At 38.7% G+C, this 19,082-nt stretch overlaps 1 protein-coding gene across 1 annotated transcript; it reads right to left on the bottom strand.

The window, feature by feature from the left end:
- Positions 1-6,711: 6,711 nt before the first annotated feature.
- Positions 6,712-16,852, bottom strand: LOC131959563 (sodium-dependent neutral amino acid transporter B(0)AT2-like). The gene is made up of 12 exons (XM_059324770.1): positions 16,558-16,852; positions 15,185-15,410; positions 14,322-14,479; positions 13,940-14,060; positions 13,637-13,812; positions 11,915-12,025; positions 11,579-11,820; positions 11,092-11,275; positions 10,810-11,011; positions 10,222-10,381; positions 9,945-10,107; positions 6,712-9,677 (listed from the first exon to the last, which is right to left on the bottom strand). Exons 2-12 carry the CDS (start codon positions 15,408-15,410, stop codon positions 9,429-9,431), a joined length of 1,992 nt encoding a protein of 663 aa, XP_059180753.1. The 5' UTR covers positions 16,558-16,852; the 3' UTR covers positions 6,712-9,428.
- Positions 16,853-19,082: the final 2,230 nt, after the last annotated feature.

Below are 19,082 nucleotides of genomic sequence, written 5' to 3'. Positions count from 1 at the left end.
AGGGGCAAGGCGCTACAAGGACGCTGGGATTTATTTGAGCTCTGATGACATGAGGGGAAAAAGAGCTACAGATTATAAATAAAAGATAAAGGACAATGTGGATTAGAAAAGGACAATTTCCAAATTTTGTGGTTATGCGCCCTGTGCCTCATGCAATTATTACTACGACCCTTTTCATATGAAAACTGCACAATACCTGGCCATAGCAGTTGTCTGGATGCAGTCTGGATGTGGCAAAGGTTGCAGATAGCCTTGAATTTGTGCTGGACTCCACTGAATGTGTGTCACAACGGTTATGTGACTTATGAAGCTAAATTACAAAATATATAGTTTCTTTTACATATACTAATCTGTAGTTCAATGTTCAATGTACTGAAATGGCCAAAAGGATTTAAACTGAGCAAAAGGTAATTTTATATTTACTGGATATTAATGATGAGCCTTCTGTTAGATAGTATAAAAGAAAAAAAATGAATTTATAAGTGTGTGGGTGTGTGTCATCAACCAATGTGATCAAATTGTGACTGCATTTGTAACATTTAGGGCCAGTTTAGTTCTTTTTAAATGGAAAGTGGTGCACAAGTTAATTTAAAGTCCTTTTGCAAGTCTTATAGTGTCGCTGAGTCTGGGATAAAGGTCCACATAAGAAACAGGCAATAAGTCTTTTTAACTGAGGACATCCTGACATGTTACAATAAATACACAGGTGTAAATAAAATGAATGATGGCTTGATTCCATTTAGCTGCCTCAGTTTCAGAGTCACGGTCATAGGATGCTTGAAAAGCATGGAGCCACTGTTATTGTTAGTTACAAATTACTTTTTCAGTCTAATTTGTATGTAACTATGGGGGTGTAATTGCTGACCATAAATAGTATAAATTACCAAGAAGACATTTCTTTCATATCTGGACAGTTTATTTTTTCTGACACCGTACTGGATGACTACTGAAAGGATGGGTGGTGTTGGCTAAGGTGCAGGAAAGATCTAGTTTATTGTAGCTGTGGAAATGTGTGGCACACATGATAGTTCATACATACAGTTGTGATGCACAGGCAAATGCTGGGTGTAGATTTGGTGGTGGTTATGAGCAGTGAAAGGGTGACAGATCGGGAGGTCCATCATTGACAATGGTAATTTACAGAGTTGGCAATTGCAGCAGGTGGATAACTTCCACCACCAAATGTTGCTGAAAACTCCCTTCTTCTGCATTTTCCTACTGTTTAAAAACCTTGATGGGGAAGGGTTGTGGTGCAAAAGCATTTGCCAGCAAAAATTACAAGTTATTGGAAAACAATGTGCACATTTAAGTAACAACTACTTCCTCTTTACTGGCATCCAGAAATCTCACACTGCTAACTAAGCATTCAAATGCAGCCCTTCTCCAGATCCCTGGCTGATATAGTTCGCAGAGACTGAGAGGAGAGGAAGCGGGGAGGGAAAGGCATGGCAGAGGGAGGAGGGGACAGGGTGGGTGGCACAGAGATGATGGATGGAGAGTCTGAGAGCGAGCCATAACCAGCCCTTCGCACATCTGCCGCACTGGAGTTAGCAGAGGCGTGGAAAAACACAGGAGGAGAGTCCATTGGGTCAGTGTTTAAATCTGTGGACAGATATACAAGAAACCTGACTTATAACTTGTATATACTTCCTGTAAAGATAGCTCACAAGATGGAGAAAAAGTCAATGTTATGTTGCACTTAGAGGCAAAAAAACCTAATCATGATCAGTCATGTTTCTGTTTGATGACGTCATTTTTCGAGCCAGAGAAGTAAAAACAGCCTGTTTTTTTCATAGCATGAAATAACTTATTAAAACCAGTCTTATCAGAAAAATTTATACCAACATGATGGGAACTATCTAATATGATAGAAATCATTTTGGGGGAAAATGTGTTTGACGTCTACTTTGAGTTATATTTTGGCTCATGTCCCATCTGTTAACATAGAGAATATGGGGTTTATGACCTATACTGCAGCCCGCCAGCAGGGGGCGATCGATATGTTTCAGCCTTACTTGTGCAAAACTGTCATTCTGTCCATCTTTATATAGCTACAGTCTCTGGGTTGTAAAAAGAGAACTGGACTCAGGATTGGAGGCGGGCCCTATTCATTCCTATGACAGCTGCTCAGTGGTGAAAGAAAGGCAAAAAACTTAAATTTCCATGTGTAAAATTACTGAGATTTTCTGCATCTATGGGTCCTGGAGGAAGTAGGGGTGTTGAAAATAATTGTATAAATCGATGCTATCCAGATGTGGATGATTCTGCATCCATAATCGATAATCAGACAGATAATGTGGGTAGTAGGCTAGGCCTATACTATTTATTTTGGTTTACATAAATTTTAGTTATCAGGAATGTCCTTAGAGCAGTAGAAAGTTGCTAGAAGTTATAACTTGACTCCAAAAGTCGGCTAAACATTTTGTAAAGATTTTAAATAATAAAAAGTAAACCCCCATTTATCAGACCAGTAGTAATTATTGATGAAAAAGTAACCATGTTTTGTAATTTTTAAAAAATGAGGATGTAACACATTGTGATACATCGGGAATCGAATCATGAACTAGATCAGTGGTTCCCAACCTTTTTTCCATGGAGCCCCCCCTACTTGTGTCTGAGACAAGCCAAGCCCCCCAGACACACTAGCAAAATCGCCTAATATTTTAAAATTCACCAAAATCTGTCCCTAAGTGGGTTTATACAGATTTCTGATTATTCCATTGCATGTGTTATTATGATTCATTCATTCATCCATTATCCTTAACTGCTTATCTAAACTTGTGGGGGGCTGGAGCCGATCCCAGCTGACATTGGGCGAGAGGCGGGGTACACCCTGGACAGGTCGCCAGACTATCACAAGGCAGACACATGGAGACAGACAACCGCGCTCTCATTCACTCCTATGGTCAATTTTGAGTCAACAATTAAACCTAGGATGCACTTTTTTTTTTTTGTTTTTTTTTACCAAATGTTTTGATAACCTCAAAGCAGAGAAAGTTTCGTGCACCCCCTGTGATCTCTGGCGACCCCCAAGGGGGGCCCGAACCCCAGGTTGAGAACCCCTGAACTAGACAATTGTAATTAAATCGAATCTTTAGACCAGTGAAGATGCACAGCCCTAGGAGCAAGTGCTCTAGCATTTACTTAAGTCAGTTTTAGGCCCATTAATATGAACGGAGGCAGGCCAATAACGCTGGATTAGACTATGAGTAAACTTTACAACTTTTATAGCATTGCGATTTAAGTGAGGAGTATTTAAGTGTTTGTACTGTAAATTTAGACATCTCTTCACCAGTATAAATTCATGTGAAAAAGTATTTTTGAGACCCAGAAGTTGTAATTCCACAGTTTGGCCACAATGTTGAATTTACTTCACCGCCTGGGGGCTTGGCCAAAACGGACAAATTTCAAGCTAGCTAACATAGCGAAATTCGGTCTTAGGTGAATCATGTCAGCTAATTCATCCAATCTCTCATGGCTAAACTGGCTGGTAAATTGCATCACTAGCAAAATACTATGAGTGGATACATTAGTTTTGTTTGTAAAGCTGCACCATGCAGCACAACAGCATTTATTAGTTCCTCTAAACAGCAAGCAGGAAGTACTTCAGTTCCAAGAAGTCGTTTTGTACAACATCAATAAACATGACACAGCATGCACATGTTTGATAATCACCAGCCAGTCTGTGATGCTTTACAACAGATGATACCCAAGAGACAAGAGAGGAAAAAGATGAGATGTTGATGAGTCCAGTTCTCTCTTTGTGGGTGTGTCTGTATTTTAATATTGAGCTTCCTTTTATCACTTCCTTTTATGTTGTTTCTTTGCTCATCGTTGTTACTTTGAGGTGAGGGTAGAAAAGATGTGTATTTTTACAACGGTGAACTGCTGGAAATTCAATTTGGTACCATAGAGCTGCATTTTCTGAAAGAGGCTCTATGCAATGCTCTAATGCAATAAAACTCTTAATATACCTGAGTCGCTGTTAAGCTGGGTGTGCAGGTACTGTTGTTTGGTGTAGAACTTGTTGTAGATACAGTACACTGCAGCCATCAGAGTGACGGTTCCCACGGCGGCAGCGAGGAACAAACCCACTTTGGCATTATCTTTGTCTGCATGGCCATCTGCTGAGCACAAAGACCATCATTTCATACATGAATCTTATCTACATGTGATATCATTTTTTATTAAGGCGTTTCAGACCGACGTTTCTACTGAAATACATTTCTTTGAATTAAACTTACAAGTTTGCTTCGCATTGAAATGAGTGGTTTCCTCTGTTCCTAGAAGGTCCCGTACGTGTGGTGGTGGAGGAGGAGGAAGTGCTCCTGCCGGGGCCGGATGGGCGTGGATCTCCTTCTCAGACTGCAGGGTGATCTGGGTGCTGCTCAGTGGAAACACCAGCAGCAGGCAGAGAGCTGCCAGGCCCGCCATGTGGGTCATCCACTGGTACGACTGCAGATGAAAATAAAGATACTTGCAAAAAATATAATAAATGAAAAACATTCATTTTAATTTTATTTTCATCTAAATGTTTTGTTTTTACTTATTTGAAAGCTTAGTATACATTCTTTGTCTTGGCTAACACGGCTGGCCTGAAAGTTTAATTGCTCATCATAAGAAGCTATGTAAATCAATAACAGTCCAAACAACATTGCAGTTGTTTTCCATACTGTACAGCTTGTTGTTCATAGTTTCCTAATCTGATCGTGCACTATAAAAGTACATGCTTACATACACACACTTACTGTTTTACAAATTTTGAATTTTAAAATCTGCTTACCTAAGATCAAAGAGAGGAGGTCGTGTGTCTCTTTGCTGGGTGTTGGTCCTGTCCTCTCTGCCTCGCTGGCTGACTGAAGTGAGACTGCATCCAAGACAACTGAAGCCCCCGGAGACCGAATGTTTCCAAGGGGACACCTGTGAGTACTCTTCCACACAAGCATACACATGTTGAAAACGGCTGAGACAAGTGCCGTGTTGAGATACACAAAGCAGCCTTACAAAAAGGAAAAATAAATTCAGAGGATTTCCTCTAACAAGCTCTGCTCAATGTTTGGTAAGCTTTTAAAAGGTTATGACGTTGAATTTGTAGTTTGAACAGTCATTTTTTGTTTTAAACCAGAGGGCAGAGATGCTCGCTTCAAACCAGAGATATCACTCTTTATTGAGATCTTCCAAAATTCAATTAAAGTTGTGATGAGAAAAAAATAGCCATCCAATATAAAAAGAAGTAAACCTAATAATAACTGTTGTTGCAGAGGTCAAAGAAGCTACTGTAACATCATGTAATGAGAGCAACAGAGCTCCCTGCTGACACATAACTGTACTGCTTCAACCTCATACAGCTGGCTTACAGAAAGTGGAGTCCTATTTGATATGAAGTCAAACTATCATGCCACAAAAGACAATAAGATAATCTATTATCTAGATTAAAACGTTTTTTCATTTACATATTAAAACAATACAGGATCCTGAATTTATCTGAGCAACGTTCAGAAATTCATTTATCCACTAATTTCATGGATGCCAAATGTTACTACAAAGCATAATAATGTATATTTAATCAAGTAGCTTTTTCTTTTAAATACACAATTACTTATACTTCACTATACTCTTCATTCTCCAGTGTTAATGGACAATATGCAGATCTAAAGACAAGAGATCTTCATTGTCAAGTTAGTGACCTTCACAGTGATATTTGATAATCAGGACAGGTTTGAAACACTCCTTAGTAAGGGCGGTGTGTGTCCCACACCCACACTGTGCCTTGCAAGGGCACTTAAACTGCTCAAGGACTGAAAGATATGAAAGAAAAACAAAGAAATGTGCAAACTGTTTACTGTGTCACAGTCACAACAGTTTCCGAAGCCTGAGCTTCAGCTGCCTCAGCACATATCTTGATAGCCTTGAACACATAGACTGTATAAATAAGCTTGAACATCATGTCTCAGGCCACCTGCGTTTTGCAAATATTCAGACTCCAAGATGTAAACTGAAGTCTAGCTATAGTCAGTTTTTCTCCAATAGGAAAGGAAATCTTCACATTACAAAGGTGGCAGAAGTCTTGATATGTCACTTCCCCAGTTGATTACTTACATTAAGACAATTATTTTTGTATTGCAAGTTTTCCGAAATGTTACATTTAAATATTTAAAAGTGGTATAATCTTAAGCTAACTTTTGGTGAATTTAGGAAAAAAAAGACACAAATAGACAAAGTGTAGTAAAAAAAACAAAAAGACGGTATAGAAGCAAAATAGCCTAAAATTAAAATAAATTCAGAAAAAACAATGTTTTTACCTGAAGTGTTTCATCCTCAGTTAGTGTATCCACCAAATGTTTCAGTGGTGAGGCCCTATAATAAATTACTTGAAAAATGTATGCACTGTGTTTTCAAAACTGTACAAGTTAATACACAGCAAGCCTCTACTACATAAAGAAAATAAAGAAAACATCACGATCCGAGGGACTAGTTCAGTTTCTTGCTACATGTCAAACAGCAAAGATTGTTTCATTATAGTGTTGGGCTGAAAGAAAACTTTTAATAAAATGGCAAAAATATATTACATAGCAGTGGCATTATATTACATTTTCTCAAAAATTTCATTTTATACAGACTTACAAACTACATACACAATTAAAAAGTGAACCTGTCAAAGAAAGGTCTTTTTAAACCTATACATGTTGGAATGCCTTTAAAATTTTGTTCTCTCAGCTGAATGAAATCTGAAGGCACTTACTTTATACATACAACAGCATCAGGTCCGTTCATTGTCATAATAACCTGCTGAAAATGTGAAACAAACTACAACTTTTAAACGTTGCCATGAAGACAATGATGACCAAGTAATTAAGTTTTTAAAAAATTATAATGTACAAACTAAAAACATTAATTACATCATATACTGCATTTGACTCTGAAGTAAAGGAGTACTTTGTCTGGTCAGTGGCTTCGTCTCACCTGTTTATTCAAAGATGCAACTAGTTTCCTCCTAAACCTGAACTGAAGGAAAAAAAAAAACGCATGCAAATTTTAAATTTAAAAATAAAAGACACAAAAACTCACATATTTGTTCTATAGTTTCTATATGTACCATTTACATATTTACAATGAAAATAGGAATTAACCTTAAAAATCTTTTAGCACACTTTTACCAGCAAATACACATTTCTTGTTGTCAACGTCTGAAAAAGTCGACATGACAGAAGGAAGAAAGAAACCTGCACGTTCAGAGTCTGACTTAACATTTTTCACAAACGAAAAGAAAACGCTGATTTTAAAATAAATCGAAAAACGAATGCTTTGATACCTAAACATGTATATGTAGAATGAAATGCAGCGTGCTCCTGCAAACATACAGAATAATATTAAACTGTAAACCCAAAAATAGTGACAGGGTGTTTATTAAGCTGTAAACACTGTTAGTTAACTTCAGTGTAGTGAATAGCATTAATACTGTATAGGACTGTTGCCACTATTAATCATCTGATGGCAATTATTTTGCATAATCATTAGATTCCGCAATCAAGGGAATTGAAAGCCAATGTTACAAATGGGGCAACCAATAGACAGCTTACAAAGACATGATGACAGAGACCTGTCTTTTGATTTATAGTGGAGAGTGCTCCAACTAATGATTATTTTATTATTTATTAATTTGATGGTCATTTTTTAGATTCATCTTTTGGTCTATAAACTGTCAGAAAATAGTATTAAAAAAAAAACGTCCATCATAGTTTCCCAAAACTCAAAAGATCCAGAAATATTCAGTTAAATAAGATATAAAAGAGAAAAGCAGGAAATCTCCATATTTGATAGGCTGCAAACAGCATTTTCAGATAATTTTGCACAAAATATTTAACATTTTGCAACTATTTTTCTGTCGATTGACTAAATGAGTCGATTGACTAAAAATGAGTCAATAAGCTAATTGTTTGACAGCTCTGGAGAAAGTTGTGCTGGAGTTGTCACATGATATCCAGCATTTCTAATCAGATAATTCACAGGAAAATGTCTGGACAGACACACGGCGAGAGAGTGAAGCCGGATGTGCTCAGAGCAGAGAAGAAATTAGCAGTAAAGTTGTCTAGTTATAATAAATGTACAGTTAAATAAGTGCTGCAGTTCGTCACATGAAATAAATCTGTGCAACAGTGAGAGACGCAAACTATCTGGATATTATCTGACACTATTTTGTCAACAATCACATCTCTTGAATGAGTAGCCATTAAAATGAACAATATGAATTCAGTTCTAGCTGCAATGCCAACCAACAGAAAAAGAGAATCAAATTGTTCATCACAATTATTTGTATGAACAAAAATTCATGGTTGTGACAGCCCTAATACTGTTCGACATGACTGATTGAACCCTTTTCTGATGTAACAGTCTCACTACAGGTGCAGCATCTGACACTCCGTATCTGTGTAGTGCAACATGAACAGGACATGTTGTTGCCTGAACACAAAGATATGGTGATGCTGGTATTTTCCTGTTGTACTTCAGGCTCAGCTTTTTTGTCATAACTCCTACTCAAATCAGAACTCACAATCTTAAGCCCAGCCTAAAACTTTTTTCACGTGTCACATTCACTTTGCTGTAAAATGTTTATAAAAAGGTTTACAAAGTTAGAAAAGAGGCTTGAGATCACATCCTGTCCTCAACAAAGAGAGGAGTCAAAGGTTGCTGGTTTAAAAAAACTGACATTTCAATGTCATAGTGGCATGTACTTTTCGGATTCTTAAAATAATGAGGCACATCTCACACAAGAGTGACTTTCTAAAGGTGGAAAATGTGGGATATTTCAGATAAATAGACTACTTGTAGATAGGGTTGCAAAATTCCTGTTGAGATTCCATGTTTTTGTTTTTCAATTAAATTATTGTTCAATAAAATAATGAAAACTTCAGAAAAAAATAAATATGTTGAAATGTCATGTTTTTTTCAAAATTCTCCAGCTTAACTTCCCATGGAAACTTTCTGGAAATTTACCAGAAATTTTCGACTCCTTTGCAACCCCTACTTGTAGACCAGGAAAACCTGTTTATGGCTTATTCTGAAAACAAAACTTATGTTTGCTCATTTGGACAAGAACTCTGTAACAATCACTTAATTAAAATTTTACCACCTTTTACTGCACAGCAATAAGTTATTTGTTCCACATCTTTCATATTCAACACTTGTAAAAAACTTTTGCACTTGTTGGAGCAGTAGTATTACTGTATAGTATACTTTGGAAATCATTTAAGTTTAAATAAAGTTGGAAAAAGGTTTTAAATAATAAAGAAAGGACTCTTTTGTACCACTTTAAAACCGCTTTCTGTGCTAAAAGCTGTGAGATAATTTAACGTCCTTAAAAATGGCCCACTGATATTTTGACTGCATGTTGCAGGTCACTGCCCACTGTGTAACATCAGGTCCGGTGCTTAAGAAAAGGAAGCATCAGTCCCGTTCCTCTGGTCCAGTTCTGACATGTCAGTCATGGGAGTTTCACACTTGTCATCAGTGCTAACAATGCTGTACTGACCAGCCTCCGAGTCTCGGGCTCTTTGCTTTGTCCTGTCCTGCAAAACAGCGTGGATGAAGGCCACTGGGACAGGCATCATAGCAAATATGATCAGTAATGCCAAAACAGCCAGAGCCCAGCCCGGGTACTCCAGGTACTCCTCGGTCGCCTGAAGAAGAAGAAATACAATTAATCACTCAAGGACTTAAGTTAGTTTTTCAAGGGCGGATTAAAGCCACCGCTGTTTGCCTTACTCAATACGCAACCTGTCTTGTGGCTGCGCTCCCTAAACCTTTTGATGCTTTGGATAGCTGAGACACTTGTTTTCAGACACAAACAAAACCATAAATGCACTAATGCAAAATCCCATCCCAAATAACAGTTTTTTTTGCAGTGTTTAGGGTCAATTTGTTCTTTTTAATACAACTCTTCATACCTTCTCGTGGTTCCATGCCATATAGGTGGGGCGTTTGATGAACATGCGAATTATGGTGGCGCCCAGCAGCCCCAGCATAGCAAGCAGGCAGATGTATTTCCATAGGTACTTGTAAATCACATGGGGACGCCAGCCCAGCATTGCCTCAATGTCATCAAGGAACCTTCAAAAACACAGAGAGGGAAACTTTCAGGAATTACATAAAAACCCAGACAAGACTCAGAAATGATGCAATTTAAACTTTGAACAGCTAAAGTAGTCTGAAAATAGACCTCACCTATCAGCTCCATATAGCCAAGACACACTGAAGGTCTCAAAAACCACCACAATGATGAGGGGCAGCGTGGCAGAGTAATCATCGAACATTGTCACAAAGTAGTTCCCACATCGCTGGGTGAAGAGCAGCCCAATTATAAAGCCAATGATGCAGCTGAAAACTGCAACAACATGAACATGCTCGTGTAAAACACAACTTTTTTTTTTTTAAATGCATACAAAATCAAGCACAATGCATATACTTTGGTTCATCCTTATTATTTATCCTAACTTCCTAGGGTAAAAAGGACTCGCTGTCTGCTTGAAGGTGTCAGTAAAATCAGCTGATAAATTGTCAAGTTAGCAGGAAATACTGTTTAGTCTCGGCTCCATAACGCGTGACCAGACACAGGCCTGACTTGCTGTAACTGTCGGGGCAAAATGAGTATTTAAAAGATGTAATATTCAGCTTTAAAATGTCTGAAAACTAGACCTATGTTACATGCCTGTTTCATTCGAAGCGAGAACCCCTAGCAAATCAAAACTTGAATCGTACCTGAGCGATAAAACATAGTTAATTTTTAATAGCTGAGGTAAAAAAGGTGTTTACTTGTGAGTTTGGTCTTGTTGTTGGCCAGAGTTTTGAAGCGGTCGGTGAGTGGGGCGAGGATGCCTTCCATCGTGCCAAACATGGTGCTGAGTCCTAAGTTTAGCAGCATGAGGAAGAAGAGTGCTGACCAGAAGGGGCTGCCAGGTAGGAGTGACATGGCCTCCGTGAAGGCAATGAAAGCGAGGCCTGTGCCCTCCACACCCTGAAAACATACGAGAGGGCCAGTTTTAGCCTCCATGACCAGCTCACAAAACAAGCTTATTGAATTTTCTGGTTATTTACCTGTTGCATCTCTTTTTCCAGGTCACAGTCTGTTAAATTGCCTGGGACCACATTACCAAACTGTTCAAACCAGGCCTTGTACTCCTCCAGAGCCACAGAGCTAGGATCAGAAAGGTTAAAGCCTGGCATCAGGTTTGTTCCCACAGAACCACTGTCAACCTGCTCTGATAGCCCCATTACGTTTCTATGAAAAGAAAAAGACAAAACACAACTGTAAACATACAGTTTATGCAACTAGATATATCAAATTCTGTAAACACTTCAGATGCATACAAACATGTTGTGCAATGCATAAAGAAACTTTGGTAACTGTCCTGATTTATAAAAAAACAAAAACAATGACATGTCAGATGCTGGTCATGGCAAACATACAGCTGTACAGAAGATGTGCCACAGTCTGTACCCTTGTGAGGCGACTAATATATATTTATGCATTAGTGACTGTTTAAGTCATCATGTTGGGGTCTTTTTGTTTCATGTAACACACCTGACTACACATTCCATGACCTTGTTTTTGGCGCGGAAGCCGAGCACAGCAAACACCACCAGCGTGGCCAGCACAGACGTGAGGAAGTTGATCGTGGAGACAGTGAAGGCATCACGGTGGCAGTTGTTGTTCTTGGGATTGTAGGAGGAGTAGGCGATAATGGACCCAAAGCCAAGACCTAAGGCAAAGAAGACCTGTGTGGCTGCCTGCCGCCATACCTGAATGTTTCCCCAAATTTCCAGCTGGAAAAATATACAAAAGGGAACAACAGGTCAGGAAAATATTAAAATCTGCCTCTCTTTTCTACACTTCTACAGACATTTTATCTGTGGATACCTTAGGGTAGAACATGTAGGCGATTCCCTCTGAAGCCCCATCCAGCATGAGTCCTCGGACAAGGAAGCAGAAAAGCACCACGTAGGGAAAGATGGAGGAGAAATACATCACCTAGGACGTGAGAACAAAGGATTACATTAACAAGTGAGTCCTGTTCACACTGGCACTTTGGGTTAAAAACCACTACTGTAATTTAATCATATGTTCATTGATTTTATAGGGTTAGCCAGTTACTCATACATACATCAGGACATATTGCATTATATTAAATATATCTTTTTTAATATTAATAAGCCTAATAACAATTCAAACAAAAGGCAAAACTTTAAAGTCAACAATTAGACATAAAAAATGAAACAGAAAAATAGAACATAAAATACGATCACACACTCACGACTTAGTATGACACGCATTCCTCACGATAAAATCAGTTTAAGTCCTTCACATTTAGAATTCCTCTTCAATGGCATTTTTTTTTAACAAACACCAGAAATATCTTCTACATATGTTTTTCAATCACTGGCCTCTTCTTTCACAGAGTGCAATTGAGATGTCTGTAGCAAACTATAACCATCGCTTAGGTCAACAGTAAATGCATTTATGACTTATTTTTGTTAGAAAGCTGTGCTCCAACAGACTCTTTTTCCTTAAGTTTCTGAGGTTCTTGCCATATGCTTATATAAACTGTCTTCCAGTAAGTCCCTGTTGAATTCTGCTGCTACAATAAGCCATTTGCCCTACAAAAATAACTGCATTGTCATCGAATCTTATGCTCCAATGGTCATGGGGTCACAAATTATAGTTTAAATGGGTTTCACTGTGGTCATTTTTGTCCTTAAGGCTCTGAGTGTCTGGTTTTTGGCTACACTGTTGTTGTTGTTGTTGTTATTATCATTATCATCGGAGCTGGGATTGAAATTCCAAGAGCTAAACATGTCCATATTGATGCACAAGGGTTAACACATAATGGGGATTTTGCCATTTGAAGTGGGTCAACAACAAAGCCAGAAATTCCAGCGATTCCATCACCCACAATAACCCTGAAATCTAATCCCAACACATGACTGGGATTTGACCAAACTGAGAAAGCCCAAACAATGTAGTACAGGATATACTTATGGCATTATGACAGTCTTTTTCCGTTCGGAAGTAAACAAATGAACTGATTACCAGTAAGTTTCAAAAATTAACATTGTGTTTAGTAATAAAACAATTAAACATGCTTCTTCTTCCCACCATCACTTCAAATGCATGCACAAGACTGTCCTGCAAATATGAACCACCCAACTTCATATTGCAGATAAACAGACTTTAAAACTGTGATGTTTGAAGTCGTAATGTCTTTATCAAAACATCCTCAGGGGAATGCACACAGCCCTTATTCAGAAAGGTCTGTACGGTTGTGATGTCACAACTATACTATATTGCTTTTTCCAGGAGGGAGACGCTGACACGGATCGTTTCAGACAGAGGGTGAAAAATGTGTTTTGTGAACATTAAAACAAGTCAGCATGTTCTAGTAGAAACCCAAAACAGTAGTCATATCAACTGGAAAATGAGCATCATAGGTCTCCTTTAAAGCTCCTGATTATCACAACTCTACTGAAACACCTGAGAGCTGTTAAATGTAAGAAATAAGTAGCACATCTTTATAACACCACAGCTTACTTGATAGTCAAATCAACACTGCGCAGTACAGGAGTCACAACAGACCACAGTTACCTTGACTGAGGACTTGATTCCCTTAAACATTCCCAGGCACACGATGGTCCAGGCCGCCAGCAGACAGCAGACCATGTAAGTGTTGAAAGAGCCCGTCTCATCGATTGAGTCTGTGATATCCAGAGCTTTGCGGTACCAGAAATACGATGTGGGGGAGCTCATCTCACATTCTTTTACTAGGGTAAAGAGAGGAAAAAAAGATGATTAGATACTAGTCTTATCTGTGACACATACTAGCTCATACATGACATTTATTAGCTTCTCATGTCTTCTGAGTTTTAAACCTTAATGCTGTGTGTTTACCTGTTACATTCCCCTGTTCTGGACACTGTTCCCAAGGCAAAGGGTGCTGGAACGAGTTCCCAAGATAGAAAAGACTCCATGCAAGGATCACATTGTAGTAGAGTGCCACGAAGAAACACACCTGAGGACATTTGAGAACAAGATGATTAGGTATGTAAGGAAATTATATTACCTGAACAAATACAATTTACAGTCAAATGAAGGTGCACAAAAGCTGATAATCAGTAGATAAGAGACATTTGCAAAGAGAGAGTGACACAAGAGGAAATTACTGACTGAAGCAGAAATGTACGACAGAAAATGACACGTGAAATATGTTCATCCTCACATGCTGCACAATCCTAAATCTGTATTAGAAGTCATTTAATAATCAGTATCTCACCACACAGCTGGAGTAACCGATCCCTGCCAGCCGGGGGGAGATGTACTTCCACACTCCGATGCTGCCCTGTCGGATGGCCTGACCAGCTGCCAGCTCCAGGAAGAACAAGGGAATGCCCACAACCAGCATCAGCAGCACGTACAGGAGGAGGAAAGCTCCTGAGGAGAAGAGGTGACCAGCACTGGGTTAACAAAAATGTATGTAAAGGAGAAGCAGATGTTTGTGCTAGACTGTTCTTAAAATGGCACACCATTAAGATTACTGCCGCCTGCAACACAATGTTCTTTTTAAAATGTTTATCCATCCTTCAGGGTAAATAAGACACATGAAGCACTTGCTGATCCCGGCCAGGAAGCTTTGTTGCATGTCATATCCCCTCTCTCTCTCCCCCTTTCCTGTCTGCCTCATCGCTGTAAACTGCCAAAAAGTAATGAGAAAATCTACATAAGCCGGGTTAAGACAAAAGTTGGGAATCAGTTGGTACTAAAAATGTATGAAATCGTTGTGGACTGTTTCCTTGTTTATGAGGAGTTTACAAAGTTTCCTGTGGCAACAGATATAAACCAGATGTTTGAACATCAGACTTCAAGCAGCAGTGTTTAATATTGTAACAACTAGTTTATATGGCTATAAACAGCATGTTAAAGAGTGTACTGCTGAGATTTGATGCATTTACATGCATGAGACTGCCTCTCTTTCCAGTACACTGACTCTTGGTCACATGCTCCCGTGAGATGATAGTACGTACTAAATTCTCTATATTCTGCACCAAAACGTTAGTCTTCGGTCCCACGGGACCCACAGGACCCACAGGTCCTAATGCTGTGACAGAACATCTTACATGATTGACAAGAGGTACTGACCTCCTCCATTCTGATGGCACAAATATGGAAACCTCCAGACATTGCCGAGTCCGACGCTGAATCCCACCTGAGCCAGAAAATACTCTATTTTACTGTTCCATCCTGCTCGAGCAGCGGGCTCAGACGAGCCCAGCTGGCTCTCCTCGCCAGCGTAACCGTCGATCTCTGACTCTGTGGTTCCCGTCTTGTTGTCGTCGTCGTCTGTTGGCAGAGGCTGCTTCTCCATCTAAGATAGGAGGGGACAAGAGATAAAGAAAGAAAGAAACTGGTCAGAATGTGAAGAACTTCTGCAGTAATGAAGTGAGTCTGTGGCTGATCATCTACACAGTCTTTATTGTGACTTTTCTGGAGCTGAAGAGTTATTTTAAGGATGCTGCACAGTCAGTTGTGGTCTTTACTTATGGTTTACCATGAAAATAATTACTACTCTGACTCCAGCAAGCAATGATGCTGTATCTCTTGTGCCAATGTTTTAGGTACACCCAGCTAATTCCGATGCTATCTGATTTAGGAGTGGCTCCACTTCTTCATGTCTGATAACACAACCTTGAGTATCTTCTGATAACAATCTGACACTGCCTTTTAAAACACTTTTGTAAAGATTTTGCACTTTGCTTAACTAAGCCATCTACAAAAAACATTATGCTCAAACTGTAAAACAAATATTCTACTCTCCTAGAGGAACAAATATAGTCCACAACATGATTTTGTTCTGCAATACTGCTCCGGATACGTCTCTCTTCACTACTTCAGTGTTTATGTACTACGTAGGCTAATGAATGGCCAATCATTTTGGCCTGTATCAGGCTATACCGAGTATCAGACCGGTGCATCTATTGTCCAAGTCATCAGCCCTGTAATAAATCCTAATGATGAAAGTCTCCACGTTGAGTTTTTATAGTTTTATAGTATTGACTCAGCTCTATGGTGATTTTGGAGGCTGTAGGATGGATGTAAACGTGCTATAACAGGAAGTGTTTCAAATGTTTATATAACCTTGTTTGTAGCCTATCAATAAGGACTTGTTGCAAGGGGGGATGCATTATTAGACTACACTAGTTTAAACCAGCTATCCCACCAAGTGGTTCATTACACTAATTGCATTCGCTTTGAAAAGCAGGTGTAAAATAATCCTTGATTAGACAAAATGGGTCAAATAAACATATCTTTTCTCGCATACTTTACATTGCATTGAGCACTTGAGTTCCTAAAAAATGTCATATTATCTTCACATTTAAGAAATAGAGTCAGTTGTAGCCTCTATGTGTGGTATCTGAGGCTGCAGCATGGCTAAGTACATCCCCCGTCCATCTGTCTTTGTCTGGACTCAATGTGCAAACAAACAACAACAACAACTTGTGATTTACACTGACCTGTCCAAAGGCAAATGTAGCCGAAGAAACACCGAAGAAAGCAGAAAACGCAGAATCCCGGTGATAATGTTTTGTTCTTCGGGGGAAGAAGGAGAAGCGAGCACGTGTGGCCGCTTTGGTCTGTCACTGTTCTCAACCACGTCGCGAGCTAAATTATTCTCCTGTTTCTGTTGGTCAAATTAAATGTACCATGCCGGACAATTTGACGCTCTGCAGTGATATAAAAACCGATACACATGCGTTGAATGATAGTATTACCGCCCGCGTGTTCTCGCGGGTTAAGTGTGTGGGTTTGTTTCTTCCGTGTGATGCAATACAATAAACCGCACCCCATCTACTACTGTGCTGCCTTCAGGGGCTGCTCGAAATTGTAGACCCCAGTAACCCCCATATCGTTATTATCTTATTAGAGGTTGATAATTTTTGATGGATTGATTGATTAATCGTCCATAACAATATTGAAAAGTATCCATCGGTTTATCAGAGAGCAAGGGGATGTCTTCAAATGGATTGTTTTGTTCAAAAACTCAAATATATTAAATTATAAAGCAACAGAAAGCTAGGAAAACTCCCGAATGCAACGAAGTCAATGTTAATTAAATAATTAAATAATATTATTAGACAAATAAAGGAGGCTTAAAAAAAAAAAAATATATATATATATATAGGCTATATATATATATATATATATATATATATATATATAAATGTAGTTGTTACAGCAGCTCAGAATTGGAAAAAAAATTGAGTATAGTTTTCATTTTTAAGGACGTTTATTAATAAATCCCACATTTGTTTCAGGGGGCTTTTATTTCCTAATGCCACATTTATTTCACGCTCTTTTTTATTCCCATGTGTTATATTCAAATGAATGAGGCGGGATTATCTCAGACCTATCTCTTAGCCACTGACTATTCGTCAACACGACGATTTGCAGCTTTTAGCGATTTACATGTTCCTCATGACTGAGTCCCGGCGGCTCTCATATAACCTACACAGTGGGGCCGTGAACGCAACATAAGCCCAAACACAGATCCTCTTAAGGCTTTTTTTCCCAACACGTGTGACTATTTGTTGCCAGGTTAAACACCAGGTTTAACAGAGGCAGTGCGACCCCATTCTTATTTTATTGTTTATAATAAAGAACCTGACATTGTTTGAAACAAGGCTGACAAAGTTGATGAAATGAAGTTTAGTCATTTGATCTTCTTTGATCCACGTTTCATGGGTTGTCAAACGTAACGTGGCAAATATTCACTAGTTTGTTCAATTTTCAGTTTCATTTTTTTTTTGTTCGTTCATACATTAATGTTTTAATGAACTTTATGAAGAAAAAAATAAGGCTGATGCAATAGTCGCCCCTGTCATCGATCATGGTTTCTTTTATAGGGGAATCATTTTCATGTCTTTGAGCAGTGGCTGTAGCAGCATTCATTTAGAATCTGCAAATTATTTCACAAGTCTGCTTTCTCATCAAAGTTATCAGTCCCACAGGAAACGTTAAAGTTACAGTCGCACTGACCTGGCAGTGACATTTCTCTGGACCGCTCACTCACTCAAACACACACACGCACTCACACACACACACACACACACACACGCTTGCATGCCACGTATGCCTGTTTTGGATGCAAATAAAGCACACAGTCTACCGCCACTATCAGCTCATTGTACTACAGTATAATCTATCTCTTGGAAATGTATGTATTAATAAGTGATACATACCGTGTGTGGTATGAAATGATAGAGATCCTTGAAAAGTTTTCCAAACGTCCTAAAACAAAGTCAAGTGGGTTAACCTCGCTTACTGCCACTTCACCTGACTCCGCCTATCTCCTCTATTGGCGGATAAGAAGGAGCCTTGTCCACCTCCAATAAAGGACTGTTATGAAATATGACACCCCACTTTTTTCACCTCCGTATGTAGCTATGGGTGCCCCTACCACACCACTCAAACCTAAAGCATGTATATTGTATCAAGAGTTTATGTCTAAGGTGCAACTGTTAACCATGATATTTTCTGCAAGTTTTATTTCCAAATATGTAGAGAATATTTACTTATTTTGTTGGCTTAAAAATAGTCAAATTTAAATATCTTAAAGGGATAGTCTGCACTTTTTTAAGTGTGGTCATATGAGGTAGCCTACTAATCTATAGTCAGTGTATTACCTACAGTTTAGGCATGTCCCCAGATTCAACAAAGGAGCTAAGAAATGAACCACTGTGGATTGGTCAGCAGCAAAACACATTTTAGCCACTTTGAAAAAATCAATATCAGTTATAGTGTACACTAAATTTAGAATATTGTCCAGGCTTTAGCTCAAGTCATTGTCTATGTTCTCTTTTAAGCCACCAGACTCCTTTGACAAAAACGGTGATTTTATCTTGCAGAACACGGGATTTGTTTGTGTTCTTCCTTGTTTAGTTAGCTAATTTGTGTTACTGTGTGTCTTTTAAAGGGTTTGTTTGGATTCACCAAAGTCATATTATAACACAAACAAACTAACTGATTAAGGCAGCAGTAG

Source organism: Centropristis striata, chromosome 21, assembly GCF_030273125.1.
Source record: "Centropristis striata isolate RG_2023a ecotype Rhode Island chromosome 21, C.striata_1.0, whole genome shotgun sequence".
NCBI lineage: Eukaryota > Metazoa > Chordata > Actinopteri > Perciformes > Serranidae > Centropristis > Centropristis striata.
The sequence above is the reverse complement of the archived record's forward strand: the minus strand, read 5'-3'. Positions and strand labels throughout refer to the sequence as shown.

Coding starts and splice junctions, on each gene's coding strand:
- LOC131959563 (XM_059324770.1), bottom strand. CDS start 15,410: ATGGAGAAGCAGCCTCTGCCAACAGACGACGACGACAACAAGACGGGA. Junction 12,026..13,636: donor GAATCAAGTCCTCAGTCAAG/GTAACTGTGGTC, acceptor CTCACGTCCTAG/GTGATGTATTTCTCCTCCAT. Junction 11,276..11,578: donor GTCATGGAATGTGTAGTCAG/GTGTGTTACATG, acceptor TTCTTTTCATAG/AAACGTAATGGGGCTATCAG.